Source organism: Oncorhynchus keta, chromosome 9 (genome assembly GCF_023373465.1).
Source record: "Oncorhynchus keta strain PuntledgeMale-10-30-2019 chromosome 9, Oket_V2, whole genome shotgun sequence".
NCBI lineage: Eukaryota > Metazoa > Chordata > Actinopteri > Salmoniformes > Salmonidae > Oncorhynchus > Oncorhynchus keta.
Genome location: NC_068429.1, coordinates 158,094 through 182,456, shown reverse-complemented (window position 1 = coordinate 182,456; position 24,363 = coordinate 158,094). Strand labels below are relative to the sequence as shown.

Genomic DNA, 24,363 nt, shown 5'->3' with positions numbered 1-24,363 from the left:
GACCACGGTCTGTTATTTCAAATGGGAGGAAATACTTGGACAGAACCAGCCAGGAGGTGGGCATAGCAACCACGTGTTAGCGAGAGCGTATTGGTGCATTCTAGCATGTATTTGCATATTTCCGTTAGGGAACGCCTACTCTGTGAAGTGCGTGTGAAATATGATTTTTTATTTTTTATTGAACTGTTACAATTGTATAAATCCCTCAAACTTGTGAAATGTAAAAAAATTGGGAAAATTATTTGAAGTCATGTCTCTAAATGTCTGTTAATGTCTTTATTGCCTTGTCACATATTAATGATGTCCTGAATGTTTTTTTTTTGAGAGGGGGGGGTCACCTGGTGTTCTATTATTACGTGTGTTTCATTGTATTCACAGGAATGTCCCTGTATTGATGTGTAATATTGTTATTATTGTTGCAATAAAATAAAATAAAAAACCCAAATACAAAAAATATATATATATAATCTTCTCCAATACAACCAGGGGTCCCTGGTTCGAGTCCAGGTAGGGGTGAGGAGAGGGACGGAAGCTATACTGTTACACACACTACCTCAATCAGCCCGACTAACCGGTGTCTGTATATAACCTCGCTACTGTTATTTTTTAATGTTTTTATCTCTTTACTTACCTGTTGTTCAACCTAACACATTTTTGCACTGTTGGTTAGAGCCTGTAAGTAAGCATTTCAATTTAAGGTCTGTTATTCACCTAACACTACTCGCTACTCGAACCAGGGACCCTCTGCACACCTGTTGTATTCGGCGCACGTTGGTGGTCTGTTGATATCCTCTAGTGGTGTGGGGGCTGTGCTTTCAGTCTCCAGTATATATGCTGCTATAGTCTATATGCCGGGGGCCTAGGGTCAGTCTGTTATATCTGGTGTAATTCTCCTGTCTTATCTGATGTCCTGTGTGAACTTAAGTATGCTCCCTCTAATTCTCAGATCGCTCTCTCTCTCTCCCCTCCCGGAGGACCTGAGCACCAGGTTCATGCGCTGTCGCCGTCCCCAGTCCACCTGGTCGTGCTGCTGCTCCAGTTTTAACTGTTTACCAGCGGCTATGGAACCCTGACCTGTTCACCGGACATGCTAGCTTGTCCCAGACCTGCTATTTTTGACTCTCTCTCCTTCTCTCTCTCCCCCTCTCTCTCTCTCTCTTGCTTTGTCTCTCCCTCTACTGCACCTGTTGTCTCGACCTCTGAATGCTCGGCTATGAAAAGCTAACTGACGTTTACTCCTGAGGTGCTGACCTGTTGAACCCTCTACAACCACTGTGATTATTATTTGACCCTGCTGGTCATCTATGAAGGTTTGAACAACTTGAAGACCCTTATATAAAAAAAAGTTATTATTCAGAGTGCAGTATAACTGCAGTATGCTACAAATACTGTGTCAAAAATAACCGTTTTGTTTTACTGCAGTGATTTTGAAGTATAACTGAGGTAATTTTGAAGTATAACTGCGGTAATTTTGAAGTATAACTGCAGTAATTTTGAAGTATAACTGCAGTAATTTTGAAGTATAACTGCAGTAACTTTGAAGTATAACTGCAGTAATTTTGAAGTATAACTGCAGTTAGCGTGCAGGAATTATTGCAATTACTGCATCCAAAATATCACAGTCAGTTTCAAAACTGCTGTCTTTTTTGTAAGGGCAACGATCAGGCTTTAATCGCCTTGTACTCCTAAAATCTCCACCAGGCACAGCCAGAAGAGGACTGGCCACCCCTCAGAGCCTGGTTCCTCTCTAAGTTTATAATCTCCACCCCTCAGAGCCTGGTTCCTCTCTACCTGGTACAGCCAGAAGAGGACTGACCAGCCCTCAGAGCCTGGTTCCTCTCTAGGTTTATAATCTCCACCCCTCATAGCCTGGTTCCTCTCTACCTGGTACAGCCAGAAGAGGACTGGCCACCCCTCAGAGCCTGGTTCCTCTCTACGTTTATAATCTCCACCCCTCAGAGCCTGGTTCCTCTCTACCTGGTACAGCCAGAAGAGGACTGGCCACCCCTCATAGCCTGGTTCCTCTCTAGGTTTATAATCTCCACCCGGCACAGCCAGAAGAGGACTGGCCACCCCTCAGAGCCTGGTTCCTCTCTAGGTTTCTTCCTAGGTTCCTGCCTTTCTAGGGAATTTTTCCAACCCTGTTCCTGGAGCGCCACCCTCCTGTAGGGTTTTGCATCAACCCTGTAGTAGGATGTCCCTTGGGGGTATCCGTACCTATGTAGGACATGCGAGGGTTAGGTTAATAAACAGGCTGGAGCTAGAACCTCGTTGTCGCGCGTCCTTATTTTAGATCATACTACAAACCCCAGTTGTAACTAACCTGATTCAGTTTATCAACCAGCTAATCATTAGAATCAGGTGTTCTAGATTAGGGTTGGAGTGAAAACCTACAGGACGGTCGGTAGCTCTCTGGGAACGTTGTTGGAGAGTCCTGGTCTACAGACATGTCGATAGACCAATTATAATGCTACGTTCAAAATAACTCGGAACTGGGAATTCTCAGAACGTTCAAGAAAACTAGGAAATCGGAAATGAACGAGCTCCGACAGGGGAAAAATGTGTTTTGAATGTTCAACTCTGTTCTATTTCTAGAGCTCTGGCTTTCCCACCTAAAGATCACTGAACGCATGATTCAACCTCGTCTCCCCCAAGTTCCCAGTTTTCTTGAAAGCACCATAAACAAGCCTTTAGAGATCTCGACTATGATTATGACGTGTCTCCTTGTAATGCTCCGGGTGTCGTGGGTGTGGAGTCAAACGCAGGAGACAGAGAGTGCAATGCTGTGCGTCTTTAATAGCACCAATAGCACCAGCACCCTGTGGTGCTCACAATAGTAACGGCCCCAAACACTGGGAATGAAAATGTACAACGGAAAAAAATCACGACCAGGCACTAACACGTACCTCTACAACAGAGCCGAAGGTTACACTGAAATAATCCCGCACAACAACCAGGCGGGCCGGCTGTCTAATAAAGACAAACTAATCATACATAAACAGGTGCTACCAATAAACATACAAGGAGGGGGAGGAAAGACAATCATTGGTAGCTAATAGGCCGGTGACGACGACCGCTGAGCGCCACCCGCCCGGAAGGGAAGCCACCCTCGGTCAGACTCGTGACACTCCTCTAACGCCCCGGTCTCTTTTTCCCAACACAGTTAAGCCAAAACCACGCCACGCTTTGAGCGCTCTCCAAGTCCGGAAGTGAATATCATGTAGCGCGAAATTTCAGTCACTGATTAATAGCAGTTGCCCTTGAAATTTCAAGATTGAAAAATATAATAACATAATATCGTAGAGAGAGCTAGCCATTACCGTCCCTTTAACGCTCAAAGACAGATTCAATGGCTGTAGCATAGCGTATATGACCGAATGATTAGCTAAGAAATATTTAAGAAATTATGAATAATAAGCACATGCTTTTACCTGATAAGATATACTACAAATGATAATATAACAACTTCAAATACCGAGCTAGTAACGTTATTTAGTAGCCTAGGTTCACTTAGCTGACCTTTAATGGAGGGAATTCAGCAGAGTCCTCACATTTTAACAACTCATTGAAACTCATGGGCAAATGATACCAAACATGATAATAATAGGGCTTCATTACGTCAGGCACAGCTAATTGTTAAATGACATTTTCCATCCTGATCTTGGAAGGTCACTGTCTCTGCGCTGATCGCCTGTGAGTGAGACATCACTAGCTAGCCAATGGGAGCGTAGTAGAACGCGCCTCTGAATAAAGGGGCGTGGTTTTGGCGTAACAGCGTTGGGGGAAAGAAACGCCCAGGAAGCTCAGATTAAAACTCCCATTAGCCAGCTCTGCAAGCGTTACAATGTCAAAACAAGTTTGTTACTCACAAAATATATAGAGAGAGTTTCGCTGAGCAACTATCTTAATTTCCTCCCATTAAAGCCGGCATGTACTTCCAAAAAATGTCAAAATAAAAATGTAGAAGCAACCGGGGGAAAAAAGAGCCTATTCTGCACCTCCAATCACTACAGGTCGGAGATCGAAAACGTTTCAATGCCCTGGAGGTGCCCAATGTCAAGTAATCACAGAATATAACGCATGCTGATATTGTGCAGGTAATTATTTTTTTTTACATCACCAGATGACTTTGTAAAATAGTGTTTCTCTAGTTTCAGCACGAGATGGCACTGTTGTTAAAACACAAGTACAGTAGGACATGTAAATGAGTTTGTAACAAGACCCTTTTTTCATCCCGTGGTTGTTAAGATGTAATAAATTCACTTTTTTTTTTCTAACAGCCGATATTGCGATTCAACTTATAAATGTAAACAAGTAACCTTTGGCTTTCCTCACTTATTGTAAACGCAACCTGGGTTTGTAGCCAGTGGCCCTCACGCGCTCCTCCTCATAGCGTTGCTATTGGTTCGTCTTATTCCACACGGGTTTTCCTCCCTGGCTGTGGGAAGCACGAGCGGGATACATTTGTGTGTTGGGAACTGTAGTCGAACCACGGCCGGAGAGCATATGGTTGGATTTAGCAAATGTTCAGGTAAGGACGATACGCGCAAAAATATATAAAGCATGTTTTATGTTTTTAAATAGCACTTTAAAGGGTATTGAATGAATGCAGTTGTACTCTGGTCATCCAAGTTATAACGTTACTTTGTTGCGTTGCTTGTTTCAACCAAAGTTTCTGCCCTTTGATGTTACAACGTTTCAACGTAGCTGTTCACGATTTGAGTAGGATAAATGTGTTACATTTCATTATGCATTCTCCTCGACTTTCAGTAGCCTAAATATTTTTCCCTTCTCATTTTCGGGAGTGTCCAATCTCGAGAAAGAACAGTGCCTAAATCTGATAATAATATTACCCTATGGATTTGAACAACTGTACTTTTCTAGTAGCCTCTTTATTCAAGCCTGTGTTGACTCTGTTCTGTTGAAATTAATACACAGTGCCTTTTTTATTTCTTCAAATGAATGTTCAACCTACTCTGAAATAAAGTAAAATGTTTCAGTGCGTACAGGTTTAATTGCGTCGATGTACAATAATGGTAGTAGCCTACTGGTCACAAAGGACCACTAATTCAGACTATTGAGCACATGGAGTATAATGACAATGGATGAAAACAATAAATGACTGACTACGGGTAGAAAGAGGGATGGAATGATTCACACAGCCTGCCTTCCTACATGCACAGTTTAAACCAGGCTACATGCTCAGTGCTCTCATTGACCAATTTATACAGTTGACCAATTTATAGTTTGAATTAAGAATTAGAATTGTTTCCCTGTTTTGTTCGCTCGTGCCTAAGAAGTAGCTCGTGGGTTAGTTAGGGATGGAGGGATCCATGTATAGTCCCCTCCCGTTGGTAGAGTTTACTACTCTTACGGCTGGACATATCAGTCAGTGTACGGTTGTACCTTCCTCTCTACTGTGTGCCCCCCCTGACGTGTATAAAGCTGCTGACTAACTCATGTTGCTCTCAGCCTGCTGTCATTGTTGCTTTACCGTTTCAAACTCCTGTTATGTACCGTGACTCTCATTATAACACTTTCTCTTTCAATCTGAAACGGAAAAAAAACTGAAACTGTCCATGTGGAATTGTCACTGGAGCATACTCCTCCGCGATCAGCTGTTTTTCAGCGGGCTACTCCTGTCCTAGCGTGCTCCTAACGTGCTCACGTTTGTGCTCCTAACGTGCTCCTGACTGCTGCGTGCAGCATATGAGTGAAAGGATGCCGTCGTTCTCCTCCCTAACTGATGCCCTATGGGGCATGAAGAACGGGCATCAGTGTCTGACAGATCACTCACATTCGGCAGGCTATTCTCTCTTCTCTGCCGTTTCCTGCCTTTCACGTGTTGCATTGGCACACTGGGTACCTATGTTCTTTCATTTTAGCCACATATTCAACGACACAGGACTGGAAAATTCCCTTCTGTTGCATTTTTTTCAGATCAGACATGGAAAACACCTAGACTCTCCTCCCCTGAAAAAACACCACTATCTGAAAGTACCTGCAGTTCAGAGAGTAACTTACTGATAATGTGCAAAGGTGTATACATGCCAAAGTGAGACAAAACCTGGTCACTACAGTGACTAGACCTACCTTGTATTCCACTTCAACAGTGATTTGTTTATAATACGTTGTGTGTTGAAGGTCTCAGGGGAAAGGAATGTGTGAGAACGGATTGGTTTCAGAAGTGCCAAGCGCAGAGGGGCGTAAGCCTAGTGGTTAGAGTGTTGGGCCAGTAAAACCCCGAAAGGTTGCAAGATCAAACCCCCGAGCTGACAAGGTACAAATCTGCTGTTCTGCCCCCTGAACAAGGCAGTTAATCAGACACCTATGAGTCATAATGGGTGCTATAACACCTCTATGAGTCATAATGGGTGCTATAACACCTCTGAGTCCTAATGGGTGCTATAACACCTCTATGAGTCATAATGGGTGCTATAACACCTCTGAGTCATAATGGGTGCTATAACACCTCTGAGTCCTAATGGGTGCTATAACACCTCTATGAGTCATAATGGGTGCTATAACATTGCTATGAGTCATAATGGGTGCTATAACACCTCTATGAGTCATAATGGGTGCTATAACACCTCTATGAGTCATAATGGGTGCTATAACACATCTATGAGTCATAATGGGTGCTATAACACCTCTATGAGTCATAATGGGTGCTATAACACATCTATGAGTCATAATGGGTGCTATAACACCTCTATGAGTCATAATGGGTGCTATAACACCTCTATGAGTCATAATGGGTGCTATAACACATCTATGAGTCATAATGGGTGCTATAACACCTCTATGAGTCATAATGGGTGCTATAACACCTCTATGAGTCATAATGGGTGCTATAACACCTCTATGAGTCATAATGGGTGCTATAACACCTCTATGAGTCATAATGGGTGCTATAACACATCTGAGTCATAATGGGTGCTATAACATTGCTATGCGTCATAATGGGTGCGATAACATTGCTATGCGTCATAATGGGTGCGATAACACCTCTATGAGTCATAATGGGCGCGATAACACCTCTATGAGTCATAATGGGTGCTATAACACCTCTATGAGTCATAATGGGTGCTATAACACCTCTATGAGTCATAATGGGTGCTATAACACCTCTATGAGTCATAATGGGTGCTATAACACCTCTATGAGTCATAATGGGTGCTATAACACCTCTATGAGTCATAATGGGTGCTATAACACCTCTATGAGTCATAATGGGTGCTATAACACCTCTATGAGTCATAATGGGTGTTATAACACCTCTATGAGTCATAATGGGTGCTATAACACCTCTATGAGTCATAATGGGTGCTATAACATTGCTATGAGTCATAATGGGTGCTATAACACCTCTATGAGTCATAATGGGTGCTATAACACCTCTATGAGTCATAATGGGTGCTATAACATTGCTATGAGTCATAATGGGTGCTATAACACCTCTATGAGTCATAATGGGTGCTATAACACCTCTATGAGTCAATAATGACAAGGACACAGTAGAGCAGTTAACCTACTTTGCAACACACTTTGACCTTGTATTCCCCTTTTCGAACTAACTACATGCTCTAGAAGTCCTCCCCTGGGTACCGTGGCAGAGCTTGATGCATGGTACAGTCAGTTGTTTTTGAGGAAGCACGTGGCTCGATGAGTTTTGACTCACACTTTTAACGCTGCTCTCCGCTCTGCTCATATAAAAGATATGTATGACAGGGACAGAGTAGGTTTTAATGCTTTATTGTGACAGGAAGATTTAATGGTCCTACATCCAGCTTTTAGGAGTGACATCTGGATATGTAGACAAAAGCCTTAAGCTCTGTAAAGCATTAAAGACACACTGTCATCTGACACAGCTGGACAATATTCTGGTCCATGGCATATACTGTAGTATAGGGGGGAACTGTGGCTAACCTTGGGCACCACAGCAACCATCACTCAACCCATCTCAACAACAGCACAGAGAGGGACAACATATCATTCAACCCATAGTCATTTTTGTGCACCGATAAAAGTGTAACTCTTCAGCTTTACTTTCCTTTTGAAAAACGTTGTTGGATAGATGATGTTGACGTGCCTGATGTTGAGTGAGGGTGGGATAGATGTTGTTGACGTGCCTGATGTTGAGTGAGGGTGGGATAGATGTTGACATGCCTGATGTTGAGTGAGGGTGGGATAGATGTTGTTGACGTGCCTGATGTTGAGTGAGGGTGGGATAGATGTTGACGTGCCTGATGTTGAGTGAGGGTGGGATAGATGTTGTTGACGTGCCTGATGTTGAGTGAGGGTGGGATAGATGTTGTTGACGTGCCTGATGTTGAGTGAGGGTGGGATAGATGTTGACATGCCTGATGTTGAGTGAGGGTGGGATAGATGTTGACGTGCCTGATGTTGAGTGAGGGTGGGATAGATGTTGTTGACGTGCCTGATGTTGAGTGAGGGTGGGATAGATGTTGTTGACGTGCCTGATGTTGAGTGAGGGTGGGATAGATGTTGTTGACGTGCCTGATGTTGAGTGAGGGTGGGATAGATGTTGTTGACATGCCTGATGTTGAGTGAGGGTGGGATAGATGTTGTTGACGTGCCTGATGTTGAGTGAGGGTGGGATAGATGTTGTTGACATGCCTGATGTTGAGTGAGGGTGGGATAGATGTTGTTGACGTGCCTGATGTTGAGTGAGGGTGGGGTAGATGTTGTTGACGTGCCTGATGTTGAGTGAGGGTGGGGTAGATGTTGACGTGCCTGATGTTGAGTGAGGGTGGGATAGATGTTGTTGACGTGCCTGATGTTGAGTGAGGGTGGGATAGATGTTGACGTGCCTGATGTTGAGTGAGGGTGGGATAGATGTTGTTGACGTGCCTGATGTTGAGTGAGGGTGGGATAGATGTTGTTGACATGCCTGATGTTGAGTGAGGGTGGGATAGATGTTGACATGCCTGATGTTGAGTGAGGGTGGGATAGATGTTGACGTGCCTGATGTTGAGTGAGGGTGGGATAGATGATGTTGACGTGCCTGATGTTGAGTGAGGGTGGGATAGATGTTGTTGACGTGCCTGATGTTGAGTGAGGGTGGGATAGATGTTGACGTGCCTGATGTTGAGTGAGGGTGGGGTAGATGTTGTTGACATGCCTGATGTTGAGTGAGGGTGGGATAGATGTTGTTGACGTGCCTGATGTTGAGTGAGGGTGGGATAGATGTTGTTGACATGCCTGATGTTGAGTGAGGGTGGGATAGATGTTGACGTGCCTGATGTTGAGTGAGGGTGGGATAGATGTTGTTGACATGCCTGATGTTGAGTGAGGGTGGGATAGATGTTGACATGCCTGATGTTGAGTGAGGGTGGGATAGATGTTGACATGCCTGATGTTGAGTGAGGGTGGGATAGATGTTGACGTGCCTGATGTTGAGTGAGGGTGGGATAGATGTTGTTGACATGCCTGATGTTGAGTGAGGGTGGGGTAGATGTTGTTGACATGCCTGATGTTGAGTGAGGGTGGGATAGATGTTGTTGACGTGCCTGATGTTGAGTGAGGGAGGGATAGATGTTGTTGACATGCCTGATGTTGAGTGAGGGTGGGATAGATGTTGTTGACGTGCCTGATGTTGAGTGAGGGTGGGATAGATGTTGTTGACGTGCCTGATGTTGAGTGAGGGTGGGATAGATGTTGACGTGCCTGATGTTGAATGAGGGAGGGATAGATGTTGTTGACGTGCCTGATGTTGAGTGAGGGTGGGATAGATGTTGTTGACGTGCCTGATGTTGAGTGAGGGTGGGATAGATGTTGTTGACGTGCCTGATGTTGAGTGAGGGAGGGATAGATGTTGTTGACATGCCTGATGTTGAGTGAGGGTGGGATAGATGTTGACGTGCCTGATGTTGAGTGAGGGTGGGATAATGTTGACGTGCCTGATGTTGAGTGAGGGTGGGATAGATGTTGACGTGCCTGATGTTGAGTGAGGGTGGGATAGATGTTGTTGACATGCCTGATGTTGAGTGAGGGTGGGGTAGATGTTGTTGACGTGCCTGATGTTGAGTGAGGGTGGGATAGATGTTGTTGACTTGCCTGATGTTGAGTGAGGGTGGGATAGATGTTGACGTGCCTGATGTTGAGTGAGGGTGGGATAGATGTTGTTGACGTGCCTGATGTTGAGTGAGGGTGGGATAGATGCTGTTGACGTGCCTGATGTTGAGTGAGGGTGGGATAGATGTTGACGTGCCTGATGTTGAGTGAGGGTGGGATAGATGTTGTTGACATGCCTGATGTTGAGTGAGGGTGGGATAGATGTTGTTGACATGCCTGATGTTGAGTGAGGGTGGGATAGATGTTGTTGACATGCCTGATGTTGAGTGAGGGTGGGATAGATGTTGACATGCCTGATGTTGAGTGAGGGTGGGATAGATGTTGTTGACGTGCCTGATGTTGAGTGAGGGTGGGATAGATGTTGTTGACGTGCCTGATGTTGAGTGAGGGTGGGATAGATGTTGACATGCCTGATGTTGAGTGAGGGTGGGATAGATGTTGACGTGCCTGATGTTGAGTGAGGGTGGGATAGATGATGTTGACGTGCCTGATGTTGAGTGAGGGTGGGATAGATGTTGACGTGCCTGATGTTGAGTGAGGGTGGGATAGATGATGTTGACGTGCCTGATGTTGAGTGAGGGTGGGATAGATGTTGACATGCCTGATGTTGAGTGAGGGTGGGATAGATGTTGTTGACGTGCCTGATGTTGAATGAGGGTGGGATAGATGTTGTTGACGTGCCTGATGTTGAGTGAGGGTGGGATAGATGTTGTTGACATGCCTGATGTTGAGTGAGGGTGGGATAGATGTTGACGTGCCTGATGTTGAGTGAGGGTGGGATAGATGTTGACATGCCTGATGTTGAGTGAGGGTGGGATAGATGTTGTTGACATGCCTGATGTTGAGTGAGGGTGGGATAGATGTTGACATGCCTGATGTTGAGTGAGGGTGGGATAGATGTTGTTGACATGCCTGATGTTGAGTGAGGGTGGGATAGATGATGTTGACGTGCCTGATGTTGAGTGAGGGTGGGATAGATGTTGTTGACGTGCCTGATGTTGAGTGAGGGTGGGATAGATGTTGTTGACATGCCTGATGTTGAGTGAGGGTGGGATAGATGTTGTTGACATGCCTGATGTTGAGTGAGGGTGGGATAGATGTTGTTGACATGCCTGATGTTGAGTGAGGGTGGGATAGATGTTGTTGACATGCCTGATGTTGAGTGAGGGTGGGATAGATGTTGTTGACATGCCTGATGTTGAGTGAGGGTGGGATAGATGTTGACATGCCTGATGTTGAGTGAGGGTGGGATAGATGTTGACGTGCCTGATGTTGAGTGAGGGTGGGGTAGATGTTGTTGACGTGCCTGATGTTGAGTGAGGGTGGGGTAGATGTTGTTGACATGCCTGATGTTGAGTGAGGGTGGGATAGATGTTGACATGCCTGATGTTGAGTGAGGGTGGGATAGATGTTGACATGCCTGATGTTGAGTGAGGGTGGGATAGATGTTGACGTGCCTGATGTTGAGTGAGGGTGGGATAGATGTTGTTGACATGCCTGATGTTGAGTGAGGGTGGGATAGATGTTGACATGCCTGATGTTGAGTGAGGGTGGGATAGATGTTGACGTGCCTGATGTTGAGTGAGGGTGGGATAGATGTTGACATGCCTGATGTTGAGTGAGGGTGGGATAGATGTTGTTGACATGCCTGATGTTGAGTGAGGGTGGGATAGATGTTGTTGACATGCCTGATGTTGAGTGAGGGTGGGATAGATGTTGACGTGCCTGATGTTGAGTGAGGGTGGGATAGATGTTGACATGCCTGATGTTGAGTGAGGGTGGGATAGATGTTGTTGACATGCCTGATGTTGAGTGAGGGTGGGATAGATGTTGTTGACATGCCTGATGTTGAGTGAGGGTGGGATAGATGTTGTTGACATGCCTGATGTTGAGTGAGGGTGGGATAGATGTTGTTGACGTGCCTGATGTTGAGTGAGGGTGGGATAGATGTTGTTGACGTGCCTGATGTTGAGTGAGGGTGGGGTAGATGTTGACGTGCCTGATGTTGAGTGAGGGTGGGATAGATGTTGACGTGCCTGATGTTGAGTGAGGGTGGGATAGATGTTGACGTGCCTGATGTTGAGTGAGGGTGGGATAGATGTTGTTGACATGCCTGATGTTGAGTGAGGGTGGGATAGATGTTGACGTGCCTGATGTTGAGTGAGGGTGGGATAGATGTTGTTGACATGCCTGATGTTGAGTGAGGGTGGGATAGATGTTGACGTGCCTGATGTTGAGTGAGGGTGGGATAGATGTTGACGTGCCTGATGTTGAGTGAGGGTGGGATAGATGTTGTTGACGTGCCTGATGTTGAGTGAGGGTGGGATAGATGTTGTTGACGTGCCTGATGTTGAGTGAGGGTGGGATAGATGTTGTTGACATGCCTGATGTTGAGTGAGGGTGGGATAGATGTTGTTGACATGCCTGATGTTGAGTGAGGGTGGGATAGATGTTGTTGACGTGCCTGATGTTGAGTGAGGGTGGGATAGATGTTGACATGCCTGATGTTGAGTGAGGGTGGGATAGATGTTGTTGACGTGCCTGATGTTGAGTGAGGGTGGGATAGATGTTGACATGCCTGATGTTGAGTGAGGGTGGGATAGATGTTGACGTGCCTGATGTTGAGTGAGGGTGGGATAGATGTTGACGTGCCTGATGTTGAGTGAGGGTGGGATAGATGTTGACGTGCCTGATGTTGAGTGAGGGTGGGATAGATGTTGTTGACATGCCTGATGTTGAGTGAGGGTGGGATAGATGTTGACGTGCCTGATGTTGAGTGAGGGTGGGATAGATGTTGTTGACATGCCTGATGTTGAGTGAGGGTGGGATAGATGTTGTTGACATGCCTGATGTTGAGTGAGGGTGGGATAGATGTTGTTGACGTGCCTGATGTTGAGTGAGGGTGGGATAGATGTTGACGTGCCTGATGTTGAGTGAGGGTGGGATAGATGTTGACATGCCTGATGTTGAGTGAGGGTGGGATAGATGTTGTTGACGTGCCTGATGTTGAGTGAGGGTGGGATAGATGTTGACATGCCTGATGTTGAGTGAGGGTGGGATAGATGTTGACGTGCCTGATGTTGAGTGAGGGTGGGATAGATGTTGACATGCCTGATGTTGAGTGAGGGTGGGATAGATGTTGACGTGCCTGATGTTGAGTGAGGGTGGGATAGATGTTGACATGCCTGATGTTGAGTGAGGGTGGGATAGATGTTGACGTGCCTGATGTTGAGTGAGGGTGGGATAGATGTTGTTGACGTGCCTGATGTTGAGTGAGGGTGGGATAGATGTTGACATGCCTGATGTTGAGTGAGGGTGGGATAGATGTTGTTGACGTGCCTGATGTTGAGTGAGGGTGGGATAGATGTTGTTGACATGCCTGATGTTGAGTGAGGGTGGGATAGATGTTGTTGACATGCCTGATGTTGAGTGAGGGTGGGATAGATGTTGACGTGCCTGATGTTGAGTGAGGGTGGGATAGATGTTGACATGCCTGATGTTGAGTGAGGGTGGGATAGATGTTGTTGACGTGCCTGATGTTGAGTGAGGGTGGGATAGATGTTGTTGACATGCCTGATGTTGAGTGAGGGTGGGATAGATGTTGTTGACGTGCCTGATGTTGAGTGAGGGTGGGATAGATGTTGACATGCCTGATGTTGAGTGAGGGTGGGATAGATGATGTTGACTTGCCTGATGTTGAGTGAGGGTGGGATAGATGTTGTTGACGTGCCTGATGTTGAGTGAGGGTGGGATAGATGTTGTTGACGTGCCTGATGTTGAGTGAGGGTGGGATAGATGTTGTTGACGTGCCTGATGTTGAGTGAGGGTGGGATAGATGTTGTTGACGTGCCTGATGTTGAGTGAGGGTGGGATAGATGTTGACATGCCTGATGTTGAGTGAGGGTGGGATAGATGTTGTTGACGTGCCTGATGTTGAGTGAGGGTGGGATAGATGTTGTTGACATGCCTGATGTTGAGTGAGGGTGGGGTAGATGTTGACGTGCCTGATGTTGAGTGAGGGTGGGATAGATGTTGTTGACGTGCCTGATGTTGAGTGAGGGTTGGATAGATGTTGACATGCCTGATGTTGAGTGAGGTGGGATAGATGTTGACATGCCTGATGTTGAGTGAGGTGGGATAGATGCTGTTGACGTGCCTGATGTTGAGTGAGGGTGGGATAGATGTTGTTGACGTGCCTGATGTTGAGTGAGGGTGGGATAGATGTTGTTGACATGCCTGATGTTGAGTGAGGGTGGGATAGATGTTGTTGACGTGCCTGATGTTGAGTGAGGGTGGGATAGATGTTGACGTGCCTGATGTTGAGTGAGGGTGGGATAGATGTTGTTGACATGCCTGATGTTGAGTGAGGGTGGGATAGATGTTGTTGACGTGCCTGATGTTGAGTGAGGGAGGGATAGATGTTGTTGACATGCCTGATGTTGAGTGAGGGTGGGATAGATGTTGTTGACATGCCTGATGTTGAGTGAGGGTGGGATAGATGTTGACGTGCCTGATGTTGAGTGAGGGTGGGATAGATGTTGTTGACATGCCTGATGTTGAGTGAGGGTGGGATAGATGTTGTTGACGTGCCTGATGTTGAGTGAGGGTGGGATAGATGTTGTTGACATGCCTGATGTTGAGTGAGGGTGGGATAGATGTTGTTGACATGCCTGATGTTGAGTGAGGGTGGGATAGATGTTGACGTGCCTGATGTTGAGTGAGGGTGGGATAGATGTTGACATGCCTGATGTTGAGTGAGGGTGGGATAGATGTTGTTGACGTGCCTGATGTTGAGTGAGGGTGGGATAGATGTTGTTGACATGCCTGATGTTGAGTGAGGGTGGGATAGATGTTGACATGCCTGATGTTGAGTGAGGGTGGGATAGATGTTGTTGACGTGCCTGATGTTGAGTGAGGGTGGGATAGATGTTGTTGACGTGCCTGATGTTGAGTGAGGGTGGGATAGATGTTGACGTGCCTGATGTTGAGTGAGGGTGGGATAGATGTTGACGTGCCTGATGTTGAGTGAGGGTGGGATAGATGTTGTTGACATGCCTGATGTTGAGTGAGGGTGGGATAGATGTTGACGTGCCTGATGTTGAGTGAGGGTGGGATAGATGTTGACGTGCCTGATGTTGAGTGAGGGTGGGATAGATGTTGTTGACGTGCCTGATGTTGAGTGAGGGTGGGATAGATGTTGACATGCCTGATGTTGAGTGAGGGTGGGATAGATGTTGTTGACGTGCCTGATGTTGAGTGAGGGTGGGATAGATGTTGACGTGCCTGATGTTGAGTGAGGGTGGGATAGATGTTGTTGACGTGCCTGATGTTGAGTGAGGGTGGGATAGATGTTGTTGACATGCCTGATGTTGAGTGAGGGTGGGATAGATGTTGTTGACGTGCCTGATGTTGAGTGAGGGTGGGATAGATGTTGACGTGCCTGATGTTGAGTGAGGGTGGGATAGATGTTGTTGACGTGCCTGATGTTGAGTGAGGGTGGGATAGATGTTGTTGACATGCCTGATGTTGAGTGAGGGTGGGATAGATGTTGTTGACATGCCTGATGTTGAGTGAGGGTGGGATAGATGTTGACATGCCTGATGTTGAGTGAGGGTGGGGTAGATGTTGTTGACGTGCCTGATGTTGAGTGAGGGTGGGATAGATGTTGACGTGCCTGATGTTGAGTGAGGGTGGGATAGATGTTGACGTGCCTGATGTTGAGTGAGGGTGGGATAGATGTTGTTGACATGCCTGATGTTGAGTGAGGGTGGGATAGATGTTGTTGACGTGCCTGATGTTGAGTGAGGGTGGGGTAGATGTTGACATGCCTGATGTTGAGTGAGGGTGGGGTAGATGTTGACGTGCCTGATGTTGAGTGAGGGTGGGGTAGATGTTGTTGACGTGCCTGATGTTGAGTGAGGGTGGGATAGATGTTGTTGACATGCCTGATGTTGAGTGAGGGTGGGATAGATGTTGTTGACGTGCCTGATGTTGAGTGAGGGTGGGATAGATGTTGTTGACGTGCCTGATGTTGAGTGAGGGTGGGATAGATGTTGTTGACGTGCCTGATGTTGAGTGAGGGTGGGATAGATGTTGTTGACGTGCCTGATGTTGAGTGAGGGTGGGATACATTGTGGTTAAGAGTGAATGAGGGTGTTGCTTATCTGAAAGTCAGTCATCCAACTCTGGTTGAGGAGGATGACATGGCTTTATGTTGCTCTCGATCCCATCTTGAGTACCTCAAACAGACCTGTCTCATTCAAACACAGAGCTGTCCCTCCCGACCAGCAGGCCACTGCTACACTCTGAGAAAAAAGGTGCAATCTGGAACCTAAAAGGGATCTTTGACTGTCCCCATAGTCCCCTTTGAAAAATCCTTGTTGGTTCCAGCTAGAACCCTTTTGGTTCCAAGTATAACTGTTTTGGGTACCATGTATAACTCTTTCCCCAGAGGGCTCTACATGGAACCCAAAATGGTTCTACCTGAAACCAAAAGGGTTCTACCTGGAACCAAAAGGGTTCTACCTGGAACCAAAAGGGTTCTACCTGGAACCAAAATGGTTCTACCTGAAACCAAAAAAGGTTTTACCTGAAACCAAAAGGGTTCTACCTGTAACCAAAGGGGTTCTACCTGTAACCAAAGGGGTTCTACCTGTAACCAAAAAGGGTTCTACCTGGAACCAAAAGGGTTCTACCTGTAACCAAAAAGGGTTCTATCTGGAACCAAAAGGGTTCTACCTGTAACCAAAAAGGGTTCTACCTGGAACCAAAAAAGGTTTTACCTGGAACCAAAAGGGTTCTACCTGGAACCAAAAAAGGTTTTACCTGTAACCAAAAAGGGTTCTCCAATGGGGACAGCCGAATAACCCTTTTGGTGGAGTGTTGGGGGGCCCCAACAGGCATTGTCCTGGAATGTTTATAGCTTCTCTTCAAAAACCTTTTGACTTCTCTTTATAGCCATTGCCCTCCTCCCTTCTCCAGAGCATCTCTGGAGACCTTCTGCCATTCCTCACTTCCCTCATCAACTCATCCCTAACTATTTGCTGCGTCCCCTCTGACCTCAAAATGGCAGAGTCGCTCCCATCCTCAAGAAACCAGCACTCGACTCCTCTGACGTCAAAAACTTTAGTCCTGTATCCCTTCATTCTTTTCTTTCCAATACACTTGAATGTGCTGGGTCTGATCAACTCTCTCTCTATCTCTCTCAGAATGGTCTTCTTGACCCTAACCAGTCAGGCTTCAAGACGGGTCACTCAACCGAGACTGCTCTTCATCTCTCTGCCAAAGCTGACTCTCTCTCTCCTCTGTTCTCATCCTCCTCGATCTATCTGCTCACTTTCGACACAGAACCATCAGATCCTCCTCTCCACCCTCTCAGGGCTGGGTGTCTCAGACTCTATCAGATCCTCCTCTCCACCCTCTCAGGGCTGGGTGTCTCAGGCTCTATCAGATCCTCCTCTCCACCCTCTCAGGGCTGGGCGTCTCAGGCTCTATCAGATCCTCCTCTCCACCCTCTCAGGGCTGGGTGACTCAGGCTCTATCAGATCCTCCTCTCCACCCTCTCAGGGCTGGGTGACTCAGGCTCTATCAGATCCTCCTCTCCGCCCTCTCAGGGCTGGGTGACTCAGGCTCTGCCTCCTCTCCACCCTCTCAGGACTGGGTGTCTCAGTCTCTATCAGATCCTCCTCTCCACCCTCTCAGGGCTCGGTGTCTCAGGCTCTATCAGGTCCTCTTCTCCACCCTCTCAGGACTGGGTGTCTCAGTCTCTATCAGATCCCCCTCTCCACCCTCTCAGGGCTGGGTGTCTCAGGCTCTATCAGGTCCTCCTCTCCACCCTCTCAGGGCTGGGTGTCTCAGGCTCTATCAGGTCCTCTTCTCCACCCTCTCAGGACTGGGTGTCTCAGTCTCTATCAGATCCTCCTCTCCACCCTCTCAGGGCTGGGCGTCTCAGGCTCTATCAGATCCTCCTCTCCACCCTCTCAGGGCTGGGTGTCTCAGACTCTATCAGATCCTCCTCTCCACCCTTTCAGGGCTGGGTGTCTCAGGCTCTATCAGATCCTCCTCTCCACCCTCTCAGGGCTGGGTGTCTCAGGCTCTATCAGATCCTCCTCTCCACCCTCTCAGGGCTGGGCGTCTCAGGCTCTATCAGATCCTCCTCTCCACCCTCTCAGGGCTGGGGTGTCTCAGGCTCTATCAGTTCCTCCTCTCCACCCTCTCAGGGCTGGGTCTCAGGCTCTGTCAGATCCTCCACTCTTCCACTCTTCCATAAAGGCCAGATTTGTGAAATATACGACTTATTGTTGTCCTATGGACAGAGTCTCCCCCCTCAGCTGTAGATCTCTGCAGTTCTCTTGGGCCTCTTGGCTGCATCTCTGATCAGTCTTCTCCTTGTATGAGCTGAAAGTTTAGAGGGATGGCCAGGTCTTGGTAGATTTGCAGTGGTCTGATACTCCTTACATTTCAATATTATCGCTTGCACAGTGCTCCTTGGTATGTTTAAAGCTTGGGGGATCTTTTTGTATCCAAATCCGGCTTTAAACTTCTTCACAGCAGTATCTTGGACCTGCCTGGTGTCTTCCTTGTTCTTCATGATGCTCTCTGCGCTTTTAACGGACCTCTGAGACTATCACAGTGCAGGTGCATTTATACGGAGACTTGATTACACACAGGTGGATTGTATTTATCATCATTAGTCATTTAGGTCAACATTGGATCATTCAGAGATCCTCACTGAACTTCTGGAGAGAGTTTGCTGCACTGAAAGTAAAGTGGCTGAATAATTTTGCACGCCTAATTTTTCAGTCTTTTTTGTTAAAAAAGTTTGAAATATCCAATAAATGTCGTTCCACTTCATGATTGTGTCCCACTTGTTGTTGATTCTTCACAAAAAAATACAGTTTTATATCCTTATGTTTGAAGCCTGAAATGTGGCAAAAGGTCGCAAAGTTCAAGGGGGCCGAATACTTTCGCAAGGCACTGTATGAATGTCATCTGTTACTAGCAAGTTATTCATTTCATGAACCCTTGTTTCTTAAGCTACATATGTTATAACGTGGGCTATTTTGAGCCCTTTTCTGGGATGCTTGCTTATTTTCATTGCTTTTACTGGGAGGCTTAGCAGAAGTAGATATGCTAATGTTATTTATGTTAGTGCAGGGTGAGCTGCACACAGTGGGGTTCCTACTAGGGCACACCGCCTCATTGCTAACAGCATACATCTGGTCGATAGGCACACGATTGCTGCAGGATCAGCAGAGGCATTCATGGCAGTTAGAGGGACATAGATTCTACTACTTGTATTGTGTCTACCAAACGCCCTTGTATAATGTACATTTACTAAAGCATGACGACGACTCAGCGAGACAACGGTAGAGCTGTGGGTCATTGATAAGTCATTATCTCAACGCAGACTTATGTTGGGTCATTGTCCTGTTGAAAAACAAATGATAGTCCCACGAAGCCCAAACCAGATGGGACGGTGTATTGCTGCAGAATACTGTGGTAGCCATGCTGGTTAAGTGTGACTTGAATTCTAAATAAATCACTGACAGTGTCACCAGCAAAGCACCCCCACACCATCACACCTCCTCCTCCATGCTTCACGGTGGGAACCACACATGCGGAGATAATCCGTTCACCTACTCTACGTCTCACAAAGACATGGCGGTTGGAACCAAAAATCTATAATTTGGACTCATCAAAACGAAGGACAGATTTCCACTGGTCTAATGTCCATTGCTCGTGTTTCTTGGCCCAAGCAAGTCTCTTCTTATTATTGGTGTCCTTAAGTAGTGGTTACTTTGCAGCAATTCCACCATGAAGGCCTGATTCACCCAGTCTCCTCTGAACAGTTGATGTTGAGATGTGTCTGTTACTTGAACTCTGTGAAGCATTTATTTGGGCTGCAGTTTTTGTAGGTTGGTAACTCTAATGAACGTATCCTCTGCATCAGAGGTAACTCTGGGTCTTCCTTTCCTGTGGGGGTCCTCATGAGAGACAGGGAACTCTGGGTCTTCCTTTCCTGTGGGGGTCCTCATGAGAGACAGGGAACTCTGGGTCTTCCTTTCCTGTGGGGGTCCTCATGAGAGACAGGTAACTCTGGGTCTTCCTTTCCTGTGGGGGTCCTCATGAGAGACAGGGAACTCTGGGTCTTCCTTTCCTGTGGGGGTCCTCATGAGAGACAGGTAACTCTGGATCTTCCTTTCCTGTGGGGGTCCTCATGAGAGACAGGGAACTCTGGGTCTTCCTTTCCTGTGGGGGTCCTCATGAGAGACAGGTAACTCTGGGTCTTCCTTTCCTGTGGGGTCCTCATGAGAGACAGGTAACTCTGGGTCTTCCTTTCCTGTGGGGGTCCTCATGAGAGACAGGGAACTCTGGGTCTTCCTTTCCTTGGGGTCCTCATGAGAGACAGGTAACTCTGGGTCTTCCTTTCCTGTGGGGGTCCTCATGAGAGACAGGTAACTCTGGGTCTTCCTTTCCTGTGGGGGTCCTCATGAGAGACAGGGAACTCTGGGTCTTCCTTTCCTGTGGGGGTCCTCATGAGAGACAGGTAACTCTGGGTCTTCCTTTCCTGTGGGGGTCCTCATGAGAGACAGGTAACTCTGGGTCTTCCTTTCCTGTGGGGGTCCTCATGAGAGACAGGAACTCTGGGTCTTCCTTTCCTGTGGGGGTCCTCATGAGAGACAGGTAACTCTGGGTCTTCCTTTCCTGTGGGGGTCCTCATGAGAGACAGGTAACTCTGGGTCTTCCTTTCCTGTGGGGTCCTCATGAGAGACAGGGAACTCTGGGTCTTCCTTTCCTGTGGGGTCCTCATGAGAGACAGGTAACTCTGGGTCTTCCTTTCCTGTGGGGGTCCTCATGAGAGACAGGTAACTCTGGGTCTTCCTTTCCTGTGGGGGTCCTCATGAGAGACAGGGAACTCTGGGTCTTCCTTTCCTGTGGGGGTCCTCATGAGAGACAGGTAACTCTGGGTCTTCCTTTCCTGTGGGGGTCCTCATGAGAGACAGGAACTCTGGGTCTTCCTTTCCTGTGGGGGTCCTCATGAGAGACAGGAACTCTGGGTCTTCCTTTCCTGTGGGGGTCCTCATGAGAGACAGGTAACTCTGGGTCTTCCTTTCCTGTGGGGGTCCTCATGAGAGACAGGTAACTCTGGGTCTTCCTTTCCTGTGGGGGTCCTCATGAGAGACAGGAACTCTGGGTCTTCCTTTCCTGTGGGGGTCCTCATGAGAGACAGGTAACTCTGGGTCTTCCTTTCCTGTGGGGGTCCTCATGAGAGACAGGTAACTCTGGGTCTTCCTTTCCTGTGGGGGTCCTCATGAGAGACAGGGAACTCTGGGTCTTCCTTTCCTGTGGGGGTCCTCATGAGAGACAGGTAACTCTGGGTCTTCCTTTCCTGTGGGGGTCCTCATGAGAGACAGGTAACTCTGGGTCTTCCTTTCCTGTGGGGGGTCCTCATGAGAGACAGGGAACTCTGGGTCTTCCTTTCCTGTGGGGGTCCTCATGAGAGACAGGGAACTCTGGGTCTTCCTTTCCTGTGGGGGTCCTCATGAGAGACAGGGAACTCTGGGTCTTCCTTTCCTGTGGGGGTCCTCATGAGAGACAGGTAACTCTGGGTCTTCCTTTCCTGTGGGGGTCCTCATGAGAGACAGGTAACTCTGGGTCTTCCTTTCCTGTGGGGGTCCTCATGAGAGACAGGGAACTCTGGGTCTTCCTTTCCTGTGGGGGTCCTCATGAGAGACAGGTAACTCTGGGTCTTCCTTTCCTGTGGGGGTCCTCATGAGAGACAGGGAACTCTGGGTCTTCCTTTCCTGTGGGGGTCCTCATGAGAGACAGGTAACTCTGGGTCTTCCTTTCCTGTGGGGGTCCTCATGAGAGACAGGGAACTCTGGGTCTTCCTTTCCTGTGGGGGTCCTCATGAGAGACAGGGAACTCTGGGTCTTCCTTTCCTGTGGGGGTCCTCATGAGAGACAGGTAACTCTGGGTCTTCCTTTCCTGTGGGGGTCCTCATGAGAGACAGGTAACTCTGGGTCTTCCTTTCCTGTGGGGGTCCTCATGAGAGACAGGGAACTCTGGGTCTTCCTTTCCTGTGGGGGTCCTCATGAGAGACAGGAACTCTGGGTCTTCCTTTCCTGTGGGGGTCCTCATGAGAGACAGGGAACTCTGGGTCTTCCTTTCCTGTGGGGGTCCTCATGAGAGACAGGGAACTCTGGGTCTTCCTTTCCTGTGGGGGTCCTCATGAGAGACAGGTAACTCTGGGTCTTCCTTTCCTGTGGGGGTCCTCATGAGAGACAGGTAACTCTGGGTCTTCCTTTCCTGTGGGGGTCCTCATGAGAGACAGGGAACTCTGGGTCTTCCTTTCCTGTGGGGGTCCTCATGAGAGACAGGTAACTCTGGGTCTTCCTTTCCTGTGGGGGTCCTCATGAGAGACAGGTAACTCTGGGTCTTCCTTTCCTGTGGGGGTCCTCATGAGAGACAGGGAACTCTGGGTCTTCCTTTCCTGTGGGGGTCCTCATGAGAGACAGGTAACTCTGGGTCTTCCTTTCCTGTGGGGGTCCTCATGAGAGACAGGTAACTCTGGGTCTTCCTTTCCTGTGGGGGTCCTCATGAGAGACAGGGAACTCTGGGTCTTCCTTTCCTGTGGGGGTCCTCATGAGAGACAGGGAACTCTGGGTCTTCCTTTCCTGTGGGGGTCCTCATGAGAGACAGGTAACTCTGGGTCTTCCTTTCCTGTGGGGGTCCTCATGAGAGACAGGTAACTCTGGGTCTTCCTTTCCTGTGGGGGTCCTCATGAGAGACAGGTAACTCTGGGTCTTCCTTTCCTGTGGGGGTCCTCATGAGAGACAGGGAACTCTGGGTCTTCCTTTCCTGTGGGGGTCCTCAGGAGAGACAGGAACTCTGGGTCTTCCTTTCCTGTGGGGGTCCTCATGAGAGACAGGGAACTCTGGGTCTTCCTTTCCTGTGGGGGTCCTCATGAGAGACAGGTAACTCTGGGTCTTCCTTTCCTGTGGGGGTCCTCATGAGAGACAGGTAACTCTGGGTCTTCCTTTCCTGTGGGGGTCCTCATGAGAGACAGGGAACTCTGGGTCTTCCTTTCCTGTGGGGTCCTCATGAGAGACAGGTAACTCTGGGTCTTCCTTTCCTGTGGGGGTCATCATGAGAGACAGGAACTCTGGGTCTTCCTTTCCTGTGGGGGTCCTCATGAGAGACAGGTAACTCTGGGTCTTCCTTTCCTGTGGGGGTCCTCATGAGAGACAGGGAACTCTGGGTCTTCCTTTCCTGTGGGGGTCCTCATGAGAGACAGGAACTCTGGGTCTTCCTTTCCTGTGGGGGTCCTCATGAGAGACAGGAACTCTGGGTCTTCCTTTCCTGTGGGGGTCCTCATGAGAGACAGGAACTCTGGGTCTTCCTTTCCTGTGGGGGTCATCATGAGAGACAGGGAACTCTGGGTCTTCCTTTCCTGTGGGGGTCCTCATGAGAGACAGGTAACTCTGGGTCTTCCTTTCCTGTGGGGGTCCTCATGAGAGACAGGGAACTCTGGGTCTTCCTTTCCTGTGGGGGTCCTCATGAGAGAGGTAACTCTGGGTCTTCCTTTCCTGTGGGGGACAGACAGAACTCTGGGTCTTCCTTTCCTGTGGGGGTCCTCATGAGAGACAGGGAACTCTGGGTCTTCCTTTCCTGTGGGGGTCCTCATGAGAGACAGGTAACTCTGGGTCTTCCTTTCCTGTGGGGGGTCCTCATGAGAGACAGGTAACTCTGGGTCTTCCTTTCCTGTGGGGGTCCTCATGAGAGACAGGGAACTCTGGGTCTTCCTTTCCTGTGGGGGTCCTCATGAGAGACAGGTAACTCTGGGTCTTCCTTTCCTGTGGGGGTCCTCATGAGAGACAGGTAACTCTGGGTCTTCCTTTCCTGTGGGGGTCCTCATGAGAGACAGGGAACTCTGGGTCTTCCTTTCCTGTGGGGGTCCTCATGAGAGACAGGTAACTCTGGGTCTTCCTTTCCTGTGGGGGTCCTCATGAGAGACAGGTAACTCTGGGTCTTCCTTTCCTGTGGGGGTCCTCATGAGAGACAGGGAACTCTGGGTCTTCCTTTCCTGTGGGGGTCCTCATGAGAGACAGGGAACTCTGGGTCTTCCTTTCCTGTGGGGGTCCTCATGAGAGACAGGTAACTCTGGGTCTTCCTTTCCTATGGGGGTCCTCATGAGAGACAGGTAACTCTGGGTCTTCCTTTCCTGTGGGGGTCCTCATGAGAGACAGGGAACTCTGGGTC

At 48.1% G+C, this 24,363-nt stretch overlaps 1 protein-coding gene across 2 annotated transcripts in view; it reads left to right on the top strand.

Moving 5' to 3' along the window:
- Window positions 1-3,951: 3,951 nt before the first annotated feature.
- The window catches only part of LOC118380847 (MOB kinase activator 3B), a 63,324-nt gene continuing 42,912 nt past the window's right edge, over window positions 3,952-24,363 (top strand). Inside the window, exon 1 of one of the 2 annotated variants that reach the window (XM_052524755.1) lies at window positions 3,952-4,097. Coding sequence is in view for 1 of the 2 variants with exons in the window: in XM_052524753.1 (XP_052380713.1) it covers window positions 4,507-4,531 (25 nt within the window). In the remaining variant the exon portion in view is untranslated. Of the gene's footprint in view, window positions 4,098-4,431; window positions 4,532-24,363 lie in introns of those variants that run through there. The other variant, XM_052524753.1, reaches the window with a different exon arrangement.